This window comes from Ursus maritimus, unplaced genomic scaffold (assembly GCF_017311325.1).
Source record: "Ursus maritimus isolate PB19 unplaced genomic scaffold, ASM1731132v1 scaffold_20, whole genome shotgun sequence".
Classification (NCBI taxonomy): Eukaryota; Metazoa; Chordata; class Mammalia; order Carnivora; family Ursidae; genus Ursus; species Ursus maritimus.
Genome location: NW_024424453.1, coordinates 56,297,632 through 56,313,668, shown reverse-complemented (window position 1 = coordinate 56,313,668; position 16,037 = coordinate 56,297,632). Strand labels below are relative to the sequence as shown.

Below are 16,037 nucleotides of genomic sequence, written 5' to 3'. Positions count from 1 at the left end.
TTAAGAAGAAACCGTGGAAAAATTTTCAAAGTAACCTAAGAAAGGTAAATGTCTTTCTAAATCTAACACAACCTGGAAATACTAAGCAGTAAAAGAAAAGTGTGGCAAAATTCACCAGTTAGAAAAGGAAAAGGTCCACTTGCTAAAAAACAAAACACAAAACAAGCAAATAAAACAGCAGAAGTAAAATCAAAAGACATGGCAAACTGAGAAAAAGTTTTGACATTCATATCTAAGAAAAGGACTATTTTTACCATTATATAAAGTTTCTCTATCCAGTAGAAAATTGGACAAAATATAGAGAGAATTCACAGAAGATGAAATACAAATGTCTCAGTCACACTTGTAATAAGAGAAATGCAAATTGAAACATTTTTTCGTCCATCAGATTGGTAATTCCAGTTTTCGCCAAGATGCAGTAAGTCCACTGCAGCCTGTGTGCTCACTGGCTACTACTAAAACCTCTAGATAAAATAGGTAAAAAAGGGCTTTGTAAGCTGGAGAAAGTGTTGAAAACTCTTGATGGTTTTTTCTTCTCCCTCCTCTGTGCTGAGGCTAGTCCCAGTCCCAGTGCTGCCCTGCTGTAGTACAGTGACATGGGTAACTAAGACACGGAAAGAACACCTGTGCCTCTAGACACAGGAAGTAGGAAAAGGGACCCTTGTGCAAAGAGCATGGGGAGAATCCCTGTTATTTTTTCCTCTCTTCCCTCAACACTGCCTTTACAGTAGCCCCACAGGCCCTCTATGACCAACAGATAGCGTAGGAAACTCCAAGAGCACCCTAGCTTTCTGGCCAGCAGAACTGGAAATGGGAGGTCCTGGGAGCCACAGAATATGAAGGAAATCCCCCAAAGGACAGAGGAGATGGGAATCCCTAATTGTGTGTAGTGGTTATGCAGCAACAGGTAACTGATATAGGGTCCCCTGTCTTTAAGTCATTCAGGTCAGCCATTTGTGTTGTCCAACAACTAATTGGTCATACTTACCACAAAGTCTTAATTTGTTAATTGTGGAGATGAAATGAGATTTTCCATGTGAAATGTATTTCTTTATATTTTCATTCAAATTTTGTCTTAGCCCGTCCTTCTGGTCATATAAATATCAGAAAATGAAGTTACATGGAGGCGGCATGGCTATTCAAGTTCAAGGGATGATAAGATAGGAAGACTACAATTTTAAAAAGCCTAATGAGTAATTAATGTCTAAACCCATTGAAACTCAGAAAAAAATTGTCCCAATTTGCGGAAGAGAGAGAAATTCTGGACATACCCATGCAGGACTTACTAAAAGACAGCCACATAAGAACTGGTCGGTAAGGTTGTGAGCTGCCATGACAGAGCACTGGAGTTCTAGAAAGAACAACAAACAGCCCCTATCGAGTAACCAGCCTTGGTTCTGGTCCCCTAGTTTTCCACCTTCCTGTCTTGAACCTGGAAGACCCAGAGAAGGGGCAGAGGAGTGGAAGAGCAGACCTCACTCCTCTGGCTTGGCAGGACAGAAGGCGTCTCTCTGGGCTCAGGTGGGTGTAACAGGAGGGGTCGGAGGAGGCGGGAGTTCTTATAAAGTGTTCCTTCATTGCTTTCTTTCATTCCACTGAGAGTTATTGCAGCCTCTGCTGTGGATCTAGGGCTGCTCCAGGCACCGGAAATATATCAGTGGACAAAACTGACAAAAATTTCTGCCCTTGTGAAGTTTACATTCTAGGGAGAGACTGACAGTAAACATAATAATATCAAACAGGTGATGAGTGCTATGGAAAAAAGAAACAGGGGAGCAGGTAAATAGATAGTGGAGCATGGAGGAGGAAAGGGACTCAGTGAAAAGGTGGGATTCCATTCCCTTGAGGGAGGGAAGTAAACAATCTCCATAATTAAAGAGGGCAGAGGGAACAGCCAGGGCAAAACCTCTGAGGTGGGAGGTGGGTGGGATCTAGGAAGATCAGGGAGACCAATGTGGCTACGGCAGAGAAAAGGGGAGAGAAGAGGTCTCCTGAGAGACAAGGGGTGGCGGGCTTTGTTCTTAGATTAGAAAGTGACAAGAAAAGTGGAGCCTGGACCATGAGAGACCGAAAGGAGGAAAATGTAAAGAGGCATATAGGTTTACTTGGCTATACGAAAGCAGAGCATTCCTGTAAATCGAAGAGCGAAGAATAATCCCCCCACCCCCAACCTCACTTTCCCAAAGTTCCGTTTACGAAAGACCTACATTAGTACCTGTCTTCGCTAATGGAAGGAAATCCGAGGGGCTGCCGCTTTTACGAAAAAACCTATTACTCTACTAATGCAGGTCTTCTGCAAGAGCCCGGATACCAATTTTTCTTTTTTAGCGGCTCTACTAGGTCCCACCCTCTCAACTCGCGACTGCCCAGCGAGGCCCCGCCCCTCATCGGAAAGCTAGCCCATAAGACACGCCTCTCCCACCGTGGTCCCGCCCCCTCCCTGAGTGACAGCTCATGGGGCACGCCCCTCCTACCGTGGTCCCGCTCCCCCCCCCCACGGACAGACGGCCCAACAAGGTCCCACCCCCCACCGTGATCCCGCCCCCTCGCGGTGCGACGGCCCAGCGAGGCTCCGTTCCCTCCTCCGTGGTCCCTCTCCCTCTCAGAGTGACAGCCCACAAGGCACGCCTCTCCCGTGCGCCGCTGCGTTCCCGCTCCGGGCCAAAGGCCAGCTAGGCCCATCTCGGTTTTCTGAGGAGCCGTTCCGGTCCGCGCCTGGACGACTCCCCACCAGGCCCCGCCCCGCTCAGTGCGACGCAGGGCTGGGCCCCGCCTCTCCCGGCGTGCTCCGGCCCTGCCTGAGAGCTCTGGCGTCTGGGCTCCGCCCGGCCTGCCACACCCAGCGCCCGCCCCGCCCGCCCCGCAGGCCCCGTCCCGCCCCACCCCTCGAGCGTCCACGGTGGTGCCTCCGGGTCGCGCCGGCTCTCGGGCCCGCCTCCGAAGACGTGGAGTGCAGCTGCCGCCGGTACGTGGGGGAGGGGACCGCAGACCCCCTCGCTGTCAGTGAAGTGGAGCCGCGGTCCGTGCGGTGCTGAGCCTGGGCTGCCCGGCGGCGGCGGGGTGTCTCCAGGGAAGCCTCTGGCCGCCCTTCCTTCCCGGGGTACCTCCCAATGCTGGCAGTCCCAGGAATGGGGAAGTGGAACCGGGATGGGCGCAGATGCGGGATGGGGGAGGGAGGACTGAAGGTGCTGGAGAATGGCAGTCGCAGGTGGGGGCTGGGGAGAGCCGAGGTTTGGGGAGGAGGGTTGAGTAATGAAAGAAACGTAGTGAGGCCGAAACCTGGGGCTGGAGTCAGGATGGGGGTTTGGGGTCTTCGGAACTAAGGAGAATGAGGTCGTGGGTGAGGGTGAAAAAGACAGCGAAGCTTATAGAAGGGCGTTTTTTGGAAGGACCAGCTCAGCGGGGCTCAGGATTCACGCTTCCCGGGACAGTCCGGGGAGCAGGGGACGGTTAGGAATATGTCAGAACGAAGTGTGGCTGGAGCGAACTTGCAGGGTCACGCTCTCACATCAGGGTTATTGGGTTTCCAGGCTCTTGACTAGGGACATATCGTACATTTTAAGTAATAAATGCAAGTCAGGGGCAGTGCCTGGGACACCTGAGAAATGTGGATGGGACAGAGTTCTCCTATAGGTTGCTTCTGTTTTCCCGGTGCCTTCACAGCGCCAGCCTTGGTGTGCGCTGTCTGCTGCAAAACACTGCTCCAGCAGCCAAGACAGTGTGCGGAGGTTCCGGATTTAAAAATAAGTACAGTTGAGGTTCACTCGGACTGAAAAGCAGTTGTATCCCATTCCCTTAAATCCTGTGGAGTTTAATTTTTAAAAATCTAATCCTGTGGAGTTAAAAAAAATTAAATATTATTTGTCTCCTTTCAATTTGAAGTCACACTAACTTATAGAACTGGATGTTTTCTAAGGGCCTATTCTGTGAGTATGCTAGTTTTCAATTCACTGTGGAAAGTAAACCATATCTGTTCTGACCAGCTATTGCTGAAAGAATTGAAGAATTTCAGGTGAAGAATGAAACTTAAGAGATCTAAAATAATGGAAGGGAGTAGAAAGGGCCTGGTAAATTCTAGTGTGTGCACTTAAAAAAAAAAGCCAGTGAAACTTTTTTTTTCATTGTAGGAACTTGGAAGATTGAGAAAAAATGTAAGGATGAAAATTAAAATCCCATTTAATTTCACCAACCCTGTTAACGTTTGGGTGCAATTCTTCTTAATTCTTTTTGTATTTTATTGTGTATTAAAAGTATGCGTTAATCATTGGGGTCATATTGTTATATTACTTTGCTTTTTTTTTTTCCCACTTGGCATTTTCCTGGATCATTAAAAATTCTCTTTAAGCATTTTTTTTAAAAGATTTTATTTATTTATTTGACGGAGAGAGACAGAGAGGGAACACAAGCAAGGGGAGTGTGAGAGGGAGAAGCAGGCTTCCCGCCAAGCAGGGAGCCTGATGCGGGACTCCATGCGGGGCTCCATGAGGGCCTTAATCCCAGGACCCTGGGATCATGACCTGAGCGGAAGGCAGACGCTTAAGGACTGAGCGCCACTCAGGCGCCGCCCCTCCTTAAGCATCTTTTTATTTATTTATTTTTTTAAAGATTTTATTTACTTATTTGACAGAGAGAGAGATAGCCAGCGACAGCGAGAGAGGGAACACAAGCAGGGGGAGTGGGAGAGGAAGAAGCAGGCTCCCAGCAGAGGAGCCTGATGTGGGGCTCGATCCCAGGACTCTGGGATCGCGCCCTGAGCCAGGGGCAGACGCTTAACGACTGAGCCACCCAGGCGCCCCTCCTTAAGCATCTTTTTAAATGGTTGTATGGTCATCAGATGGATTCATTCTTGTATCACGTGTTAGAGTTTTCGTTTTGTGTCAGGTGCTGTGCTTACAGGTGAGATTCAGTGTTGCTCCAGGTTTTCAGCTGTTATTCCAGCCCAAAATCTTGGCAGTTTGTGGCAAAATGAGAGTAGATAGAAAGTTTGAAGGAGAAGAGGAAATATTGTTGCTTCACTTCATTGGTCAAGGCTCAGTTGGGTGATTCTGTGCCCAAGTGGCCTTCTGTTGGTGCAGCATCTAATTGGGCCTGGGTTTGGGCTGCTGTGGCCAGGCTGTCTTCAATAGATCTTGTCTCACTTCTCCTGCGTCTTCCTGTGGAATCCTGATGCCGCCAGGTTCCCAGGTATAAGAATGGGCCTCAGCCGCTTCCTTACCTTGTCAGTGTCGCTGAGGCACAGAGTGTCAAATTCTAGTGAGGGTGGGTGTGTGCGGTGCTGGTTTTCCACTGTCAAATTTGCCCACATCTTATGTAACACCAAGAGGCAGCTGCCTTAGGTCTCAAGGAAGGAATGTCCCACTTAGGCCAATGCTGCCATGAGGCTTCTTGTTTTCACTACCTTAGACTCACTATTCACGCCATTGGGCCAGCCAACTGGGAGAAGAGGGTTTAGGGCATGCCTGGATTCCGCTGACCAGTTAACTGTAAAGTTGAGTCCTCCTTACCTGTACCTGCTGCATGCAGAACACAGGGGCAGGAATCTCCTAAGGAAAGGGCATCCCAGAGGTGTTCCTATACAGAGACAGAAATTCCCTGAGCGGTAGGTTCCCCTAGGTGGGTTATAGGGACCGGAAGAAGAGAGCACAGGAGGTATAGCAGAGTGGGGAAGGGGCATCTTAGATAACCAGGTGTATAAGTACATTGTGGCTCAATGGATGGCATAAGTGTAGGACAGCTGAAAACCTCAAGCATGAATGGAGCAGAGTTGGTCCTTAAAGGACTGTCACCAACAGTGTTGAATCCTCAAGAGCACTTTATGTACTAGAGCCTTAAAGGGGTCAAGGCTTACCAAGCCCCACTAAAAACCCTTAGTGGGCATTCTCCCCCACCCCCTATCCGCATGGTTCACATTGCTCAGAGCAGTGTCTACATAACACTGGCACTTGTGTTGTCTAATGGACTTGTGGAGCTAAAGCATGCAACTGCACAGTTTGCCCAGGCCAGTGTTTCTTCTAATGACAAGACTGTACAACTGACTTTATTGACTCAGTTCACAAAAAGGAAAAAGAAAAAGATCTTTTTCATATCATTGAAAGAGTACTGGATTTCAGTCCTGTATCTGCCACACTGGTTGTGTGATTTTGGGTCTTGTGAACATGATATAGTGAGGTCACGGGACTAAATGACCCCTAAGGCACCTTGTGCTCTAAAAATTCTATCATTGTGCAGCTCCTCTGGTGCTTTTGGCCATCTCCTTCTGGATAGGAGGGGGTGTGCCTAGGCACTGAGTCCTTTCATTTTATATACTGTTGGACAGAAGGCTTTTTCATTGTTGGTGAACCTTTTCTCCAAACAATCTAAAGTTAGACAACTTCTTTTGTACAAAGTTGGTATGTTTTTAATCTGGGGACTAAAGCAAAATATTATCTTGTATTACACCGTTTTAAAAAGTATCATTTGGCTTTTACTAAAGGCTACATTTAACACTTAGCATTGAAAATGTGGGGCTTCTATACTATTCTATGTACAACTATATATAGTGTATATATAGTTCTATATACAACTGTAAAAGCCATTTTTTTCTAATTATAAAAAACTCTTGCTCATTAAAATTCAAATCAAAAAGAAAAATGTAAAGAAGAAAATAACAATCAGCTTAAATCCTACTACTTAGACATGGCAGTTTGGAGAAATCTATCTGACCAAATCATTGGTGGGACATTTATTAAAACGCACACAGTATAGGGACGCCTCGGTGGCTCAGTTGGTTGAGTGTCTGCCTTCAGCTCAGGTCATGATCCCAGGGTCCTGGGATCCAGTACTGCATCAGGCTCCTTGCTCAGTGGGGAGCCTGCTTCTCCCTCTGCCTGCTGCTCCCCCTGCTTGTGCTCTCTCTCTGACAAAGAAATAGATAAAATCTTAAAAAAAAAAACAAAAACAAATGCACACAGTATAGACTGAAATGTGAGTGTTTCCACACATGGTTCATGGTATGCGCTCTGGCCTCAGGCCACCAAAGTTTAAATCCCAGTTCTCCTGCTTGTTACTATGTGACATTGGACAAACCTACTTAACCTCTTTGACCTCGTTTTCTCACCTGCTGAATGAAAGTGTTGGAGTTTCTTCTTCAGGGGGTTGGTGTGAGAATTTAATGAGTAGCCCAGTGCTTTGCATGTAGTAGGTCCCCAGCAAAAGTTAGCTAATGTTGTCATTTTGATATTAGTATGGATTGTGTATATCCATAAGTGGGATCATGCTTTGCTTTTTTTTTTTTTTTTTTTTTTTTTTTTAACTTTACAATGTGTTATGAAATGTTCTCCATGTTAATATAGTTGCATCTGGATCCTAGTATGGATGGTTCTGGTGTGTAGTTGTGACACATTTTGTGTATTTAGACAATCTCCTCTTGTTAGACTTTCAGGTTGTAAGTTGTTTCTTTTTTGTTTCTTTGCCATAACTAAAACCCAAAAATAAATAAGAAAGAGTAATGAACTTCCACTATATATGCATTCTATTTTATTATCTCCCTGGCATAAATTCCTAGAAATAACATTGTTGTGTTGAATAGTAGGAGTATTTAATATTGCTTTTCATACTGCCACTCTGCCTTCTGGAAAGGTGATATCAAATTACAACATCTGTCAGCCATATGTGAGAATGCCCAATTTTCTACACCTGTGCCAGAACTGGGTTCTGTCCACCTTTCAACTTCAGCAAATCTGAAAATGGAAGGCATCTTCTACTTATTTTGCATTTAGTTTATTAGTACGTTTGAACATCTTTTCAAAGTGTGTTGGCTGCTTGTATTTCTTCTTTTGTCACTTGTGATTTCAGTTTTTTGTATTTTTTGTTGATTCGTAGGAGCTCTTTGGATATCAGAAATAGCGACACTTTTGTTTGTAATGTATTGGAAATCTTGTTAAGGCTGTCTCAAGTAATGAAAGGCGTATAGTATCTCAAATGAGATTAAATCAGTGTGCAAATATTTATTATGAATCTCTAGCTGGTGCTCATATACATGTTTAGGAAGGAAATCTGCATTTAGTGTCTCAATAAGATTGTTTTATGACCTGGTAATTATGAATAAGGTAGGCCTTTTATTACTGACGTTAGGTAATGCATAATGCCAGAAAACTGCCACCTTTGATGCATGTCCACATGTACCATGCTGAACCCTTGATTGTGCCCTTAACTTAAACATTCTTTCCAACATGCTTCTTTATTTACTCTTTTCCATGTCCCAGGTCAGTGACCTTAGAGTTATCCGAGTACTTTTCCCGAGTTGAAGGGTGTCTGGCTCTCAGCCTCCCTTCCCAGAAAGTTAATCCGCCTCCTCCTGCTGCCCTCCCCAACCCGTTACTGCTATTGTACTCAATCCTTGTGTTAGAATGATTTGGCGCACACTTGCTTCTGCTAAAAGACTGTGAGCTCCCCAGAAGTGAGATGGGGACCTGACTTACTTTTGTGCCTTCAGACTATCACAGCATGGCTCAAAATAAGTACTGCATAAATGTTCGTTGCATTTGGTATTTCCATTTCAAAGTTAATGATGCTTAAGTCTCTGTAGTCTACTGGTAGATTAATCATTTTTCCCAACTTTTTGTTATGAAAAATTTCAGAAGTTCAGGGGAGTTGAAAGATGAAAAACACTCACAATCTTGCCCCCTAAATTCACCTACTAAGATTCATATCACTCTGACATACAGCTAATCCTCTGCTCAGAAACCTGCACTGACTCTTTTCTGGCCACTGGAGCAGATGTGAACTGTAGCATTCCATATCCATAAATGGTCACAGCTCACAAAATGTTGCCCTCTCTGCTTTGGTCAGGCCAGTCTTACTGTTCTTCTCCTATACTGTCTTTATTCTTGCATTATTGATTTTATACATGTTATTTCCCTGTGTAGAACACGCTTCTCTCCCTTTTTTCTTTCTTTCTTTCCTTTTTTTTTTTTTTTTTTTTTAAGATTTTATTTACTTATATGACAGAGAGAGCACCAACAGGGGGAGCAGCCAATGGAGAGGGAGAAGCAGGCTCCTCGCCCGAGTAGGGAGCCTGATGCGGGACTTGATCCCAGGACTCTGGGATCATGACCTGAGGCTAAGGCAGACGCTTAAGTGACTGAGCCACCCAGGCACCCCTCTCCCTTTTTTCTTGATTGAAAACTTTTGCACATTAAGTGTTCTGAGTTCCCACAGCTCTAATTGCTATCTTTTCTCATTCTTTCATTCTGTATAATTCCTGACCACATTATTTTAGCTGTTGGAAGGGGAGTACTGGGTCCTGTTTTGATCTGGTTACCTTCATAGAGCCTAGCATGCTGACTTTTGATTTGGCTCGTATTTTAGAATAGCATTCCTGAAGCATTTGTGCTGTCATGTGAATCCAGGTTGCCCCAAAACTATGCTCTGTTAGAGAAAAACAAAAGCTTATCACTATAAGTCAGATTACACTGGTCTGTTTGATCAGCTTGTCACAAGATCATGGTTCACCCCAAAGAATGGAAAGGTGTTCTATGGTGTTGGGCACTCCTTTTGTGATTATTCCCAAGAATTGATTTGCACTTGCTCTTTGGAGTCATTAAAACTTACATCAAGTACAAAGCTAGAATAAGTAAGTCTAAAGTCTAGGAATTGTCCCTGCTGTGAATCACTGCGTTAAAGAGATTCACATGAAAAACATTTTAGAGAGAGTCCATTAGGCCTTAGTGACTGATGCCAGTTGTGTGTGTGTGTGGGGGGGTGTCCTAGTTGACTTGAGTATTTTTCAAGCTTGGAAATGGAGATAAAGATGATATTCCCAAGAAAGAAAAACTAGGAAAGAAAGCTGGTGCTGGGGATATTAACTCCATACTTAAACATGAATTCAGACTGTGTCAATTCCCTGCTCTTACTTAACTGGTGACTTCCATTGTTTATCTGACAAAGCCCAGTTCCTTTGTAATCAGGGTCCCTCGTTAGATACCTGCTCATTCCCATCCTAGCACTCTGCCCCCCACCCCCCACAGGTAGTGCTGCAGCTATACCTAATCACTTGTATTTCTTTGATTCTGTTGGCTGTTTTTCATTATTATTTTGTAGGGGAATACTATTTCCTTCACTTAGAATGCTATCCAAGTCTTGCCAGCAAACTCCTCTTCATACTCATCCTATGCGAGAGCACATTTTGCACTGCTGTCCTTCCCTTATCTGAATGTCCTCCCTGCTGTGTTCTGAGCTGCTTATGGAAAAGGATGATGTTCCCCCTGACTTCGAATGGGCCGAGCTCACACATGTGCTCTGAACCATTGGTTGAGCCTGTCATATAATCCATCTGGATCATGAAAAATTTTCCTTTTTCTTAGAAGCCAGAATTAGGTATAATTAAGAGAAAATACAATTATGTATGTGTTTATATATTTCTATATATTTCTCTTTTCCATTGTAACCCATGTGCTTTTTATTTTATTTTAATTTCAGCAAGTTTGTGAAAGATGAAAGTGACCTTATCAGCTTTGGATACTTGTGAGAGTTCCTTCACACCTTTGGTGGTCCTAGAACTGGCTCAGGATGTCAAAGAAGAAACCAAAGAATGGCTGAAAAATAGAATTGTCTCTAAAAAGGAAGATGGAGGTAAGTAAAATAAATATAACTCAGACTTAGTCATGATCAGTGACTAAAAATATTTTTTTAAATATGTTTTACAGTTATTTGATATATTTCTAAAGTTAATATCCATTTCTTTGCTCTTTATTATTTTTCTGGACTTGAGAGGAGATCTTAAGTCCACAATAGACTTTAAGCGACCTGAGCGATTTTGTTCACAGCTATAAATGCTGTTCCTGGCACACAGACTGGCACATAGTACGTCAATATTTATCAAACGAATGAACAAGTATCTGTTGAATGCTCTTTATGGGTCAGTTATGATGCTAAGGGGGAGAGATTAATATGGTCTCTGCCCACAAGGATGTTACTGTCAGTGTAAGGAGACTGAATGCCAATTCCTGGAAATTGAAGTAACAGGTTGAACCCCCCCCCCAAAAAAAAAAAACCTTAATGAAAGAGCTGTTACAAAACAATGCGTGATACTTAAAAATGAATTGTATGTAAACTAGCTGGAAGAGTAAAGGAAAGATAGAGGTGACACTTGGTGATAGTTTTGGGCTGGAAAGGGATGACTTCATAGAAGCCAAAGCTTAGCCCTCTCCTGAAGGGCAGAAAGGGATCTAGATCGGGTGAGAGGGTGGAGGACATTTTACATGAGCAGACACTTCCTAAAACTATACAAAACAAGAATGGATATGCACTTGCACTTCACCTAAAACTTCACCAAGTCTCCAAACACTGAATAAAACTTAGACTGTTTTTAATGAAGATTTTGACTGTGAACGGAAATGCTTTTCTTTATAATAAAACCTTGAATCGAAGTGGAATTTTTAATTTTTTGCAAACAACTGAACCAAAAGAAAACTTAAAAACAAGAGTACCTTCTTCCTGAAATCTGAGGTGTTTCACTGGGTTGGAGTCCCTTCTTTAAAATTCCTGTGATGGAAGAACATTTGTAATGCCTAAGAGTGAGGGACTCCAGTGTATTCCCAGTCTTCTCTGCTCACTGTGTGGCTTCAGCAGAGAGACACAAGGATGGGGTGGGGGTAGGCATCTTTCTACACTGCTGGGAAATAATGAAAAGAACATTCCAAAAGAGTATTCTGATCTTTCAGGTAAAGGTAGTGGACTTAACACTCATATTTACTTTTACTGTCTTTCAAACATCTACTGAAATGACAATAAAAGGATTTTTTAAAAAAGATAAAAGTCCAGTTTGACAAAGAAGAAAGGAAAGAATATAACAGCAGCACCATTTTGGAAGCTAGAAAACAGGTGGATGAGTGGTAAATAACTTCTCAGACTTGAAAAAGTCAAAGCCGAAGTTGGCAGGGGTACAAATTGAGGTGCAGTTTGGTTTACACCACAGAATACTCCTAAAGACTTAGGTATTAGTGACGTTGGGGGCTTATGGAGGTGTAAATAAGTGGTACCAAGAAAAAGAAAAAAGAATTGACCGAGATTCATTTAAGAAATAGATCCCCTGATCCCTTCTGTATTCTACCATCATAGCAGAAGACAAAATTTTCTCTGCAGTGGGTCAGATGCTTGGATTTTGGCATGGAGGCTTTATGCACAGTTGAAAATAGAGATTCTGTACTGAGAATAGGATAACAACTGACTGTTGTTACCCCATCCTCCGGCCCACCAACCTCATACCTAATTTAGTTTCCAAAATGTTAGCAGCTAGATTCAAATCATCTAGGAAGCAGATTGAATAATCTTTTTTGGGGGAGTCTGATCAAAAACAACATAACCAAAGGTTCAGAAATCAGAGAGTTGCCCATGGAAAACAACCTGGCCAGATGACTATGCATTAAAGGCTATATCCTTAATGAGCTCCATCTAAGCCTTCAGAACTTTACAGCCTCCTAGAGTCCCTTTCTTACTTAAACATGCACATATCATAAAAGATCACCAAACACGTGAGAAAAATCCCTGACATGAAAGAGAAAGCTAAAACTAAACAAACAGATAAAAACAGCAAACTCTGCAGAAGAAGAAAACCAAGAGAAAATTTACAACTCAACTCTCAGTTATGAGAAGGTGGGACAGACATTCAATAAATCAAGAGTTGGATACTGTAAAATACTCATTTAGGAAAAAAAGCTCATATAAAGTAGAAGTATGAAAGCAAAATTTAAAAACTTGGTAAAAGAGTTGGAAGATAATTTTGATAAAACCTCCCAGAAAGTAGAGCAAAAGGTACAGAACTGGGAACTTTGACAGAGAAAAAGTAAGGAAGTTAGAGGACTAGTCTGGGAGGTACACATCTGAATAAAAGGAGTTCTAGAAAGGGAACAGAGAAAAAGAAGAAGAAATCATCAAAGGAAAACTCAAGGCTGATGAGATGCTTTTTCGGATGGAAAGGGCCCACCCAGTGCCCTGCAGTGTAGATGAAAATGGCTTACTGTTGGAATGTTCTGGAACCATGGGAATGGAGAAGATACTACAGACTTCAAGAAAGAGAGACAGTAGGTCACACATAAGGGATCAGACTTCTGAGCAGCAACACAGAAAGCTAGAAGGCGTTTTCCAAAGGAAATCAACTTACTTGTAATTCTTATTTATTTGGAAGATAGATTTGAATTGTTAATATATTTTCCTTGTATCAAACTAGAAACAATACTTATTTAGAAAGTTTTCATTTTTGAAACGTTTCTAAGATTGTGCTTATCTTTGTTTTTGAAGGTGCCCAGCTTTTATTTAGACCACTATTAAATAAATATGAGAAAGAAACACTAGAAAATCAGAACTTATATCTTGTTGGTGCCTCCAATATTACGTTGTTACTGGGTGCAGAAGCAATAGGTTTGGTAAAAGAATGTAATGATAACACTATGAGAGCCTTCACGTATGGAACCCGACATAACTTCAAAGATTTTAATGGTGAGTCCCAAGATTGTTTATATCAGAATCAATTTATCTCAAAAATAAGTTTTTGATGCATAGATCAGGCTGTGCGGGACATATGCTTTCTCACGGTTATTTGACAATGTCCTTGTAAAGCAAAAGCAGCCTTAGACCATAAGAAATGAATGGGTGAAGCTTTGTTCCACTAAAATTTGCTTATAAAATACGGTCCATGGGCCTTACTTTGTGACCCCTGGAATAGATGAACATAAATTATTGTTACACATGTAACTTATTTATATTTTTCTATTCTAATTCTCAGAATGTTGAATATTCACTAGCTTGATACAGAAAAATCTTATAATGAGAAATGCAGTAGTAGTTCAGAATTGTAGAATTGCCATTTTCTGGTAGGATAACTGGTTCTCTTGGTCTCACAGGGGGTCCAGAAGAGAATGGTTTCTGGAAAGAACTGAGAAGGCCAGGGTGGCTATGATGTCAGAGTGGGAGTTTGGTTTCAATTCCTGCCAGGGCTTTTAGAGTTAGTAGAAGATGTGATGTTAGGCTTTTTCAGACTCACTCTGGATTTTTATATCTTAGTGCATAAATGATAATGATAAAATTCACCTTATTTAAGAGGATTGACTTGGCAAAAAAAAAAAATACTGTTTTCTTTCTTTTTTTTTTTAAAGATTTTATTTATTAGAGAGAGAGAGAGCACAGTGGGGGGTGAGGAGGGGCAGAGGAAGAGGGAGAAGTAGGCTCTCCCCTGAGCAGGCAGCCTGATGCAGGACTCCATCCCAGGATCCTGGGAGCATGACCCGAGCTGAAGGTAGGCACTTAACCGACTGAGCCACTCAGGTGCCTGAACAATACTGTTTTCTTATCAGACTATCTTCTCCCTCATTTATGGGAGGGATGTTAACTCCAGAAGGGAAGGGCTTGCGCTTGCGAGTTTGGAGGAGGAGAATTTGTCATACAGCCAAACTTCAGTTAGAAGAGTGTTAGAATTAAAGAGCATGTTGCCTTTTGCTCATTGGTATTAGATGAGATCAAGCAAGTATCTGCCATTTAGATGTTTGTACTATATTATATAAGAACTAGTACTGTAGTCCCCCCTCCTTAGTGGTGGGGGGGCTATATTCCCAGACTCCCAGTGGATGCCTGAAGTAGCAGATAGTACTGGATCCTGTATATGCTGTTTTCCTATGCGCACATCCCTGTGATAAAGCTTAATTTGTAAACTAGGCACAGTAAGATTAACAATAACAATAATAAAATAGAACAGTGATAACAATCTACTGTAATAAAAATTCTGCAAATGTGGTCTCTTTCTCTCTCAAAGCATCTTATTTTACTGTATGCACCCTTCTTCTTGTGATGATGTGCTGATGAGATGAGGTGAGGTGAATGACCTAGACATTGCAACATAGTGTTGGGCTACAACTGACCTTCTGACGATAGGTGAGAGGGAGGGGATCATCCACTTCTGGACTATGATTCATGCGGGTAACTAACTGCCCAGAAAGCAAAACTGCAGATAAGGGGAACCATTGTACAGTGATTGAAGAATTGTATTATGTGAAGGCAAAGCAATATTTTTATTCTTGTAGAATATCTAAGGTGCTTTATGTTCTGTTTAATTTAGCAGTTTTATACTTTGCTTACTCCTTATTTATTGTTTATATCATCATTTCTATAATTCCAAGTTACTTGGATAGTATTAATTTTATTTTGGCTATTACTGAGAAAATAACTGGAAATTTTTATGTTCATTTAGATGACAATGATGACTTCCTTACAATGGCAGAATGTCAATTCATTATCAAACATGAGCTTGAAAATCTTAGAGCCAGAGATGAAAAGATGATCCCTGGTTACCCGCAAGCAAAGTTGTATCCCGGAAAATCATTATGTAAGTCATTGTATCAACCAGCTTCATGAATACACATTCTAATGCAATTATCTTCTCTTAGTAGACATGAATAACAACTTAGAAAGGCTTTTTTTTCTCTTACTGAAAGATACATAGAACTTTACAATAACTTATTTTTTCATGAACATATCTTTTGCTACTAGGCTTCCTTATATTGTACCTTTAGATCAAAATCTTCTGTATGGTTCACTACTTATTTATTGAGGTCTCACAGCATTCAGTTAGCTTAAAATTGGGTGTGAATACATATATGTATTACTCATGTTAAGATTAGCGGAGTTTACTTTATGGCCAGACACTTCCTCTAGGGAGCCTGGGGAGGAATGAAAACAGGAGCCATCGTCTTTTCCTGGAGCCCTCTTTCCATCTGCTCTCATCTCAGTGAGTGAGAACTTGGGAGCAAGGCTTAGAAAGAGTCACAAAGTGACGTAATACCTGAATGCAAATCAGTCTGCAACTTCGTGATTTTGTGTCATTCCATCTGAGTGAGAATACTAGTTTGCAGATGAAAGTGCTCACTACAGTGTGTAATTCCAAGTTTGCCTCAGAACCCCCCAGATGGTGGCAAGGCCTCAGAGCATTTTTGCTGCCCAATGCACTTTAAACATATAAGCCGCTGTGTTCTCTAGGTAGTCTTCACCCCCCCCCCCCCCCCCCCCCC

The 16,037-nt window shown here is 42.3% G+C and overlaps 1 protein-coding gene across 4 annotated transcripts in view; it reads left to right on the top strand.

The window, feature by feature from the left end:
* The first annotated feature begins 2,823 nt into the window (after positions 1-2,823).
* Positions 2,824-16,037, top strand: part of ANO10 (anoctamin 10) — a 244,647-nt gene continuing 231,433 nt past the window's right edge. For 3 of the 4 annotated variants that reach the window (XM_040637031.1, XM_040637030.1, XM_040637032.1), the window contains exons 1-4: positions 2,824-2,965; positions 10,459-10,611; positions 13,279-13,476; positions 15,221-15,355. In XM_040637031.1, the coding sequence (XP_040492965.1) occupies positions 10,473-10,611; positions 13,279-13,476; positions 15,221-15,355 (472 nt within the window). In that variant the 5' untranslated portion in view covers positions 2,824-2,965; positions 10,459-10,472. The remainder of the gene's footprint in view (positions 2,966-10,458; positions 10,612-13,278; positions 13,477-15,220; positions 15,356-16,037) is intronic. The other variant, XM_040637033.1, reaches the window with a different exon arrangement.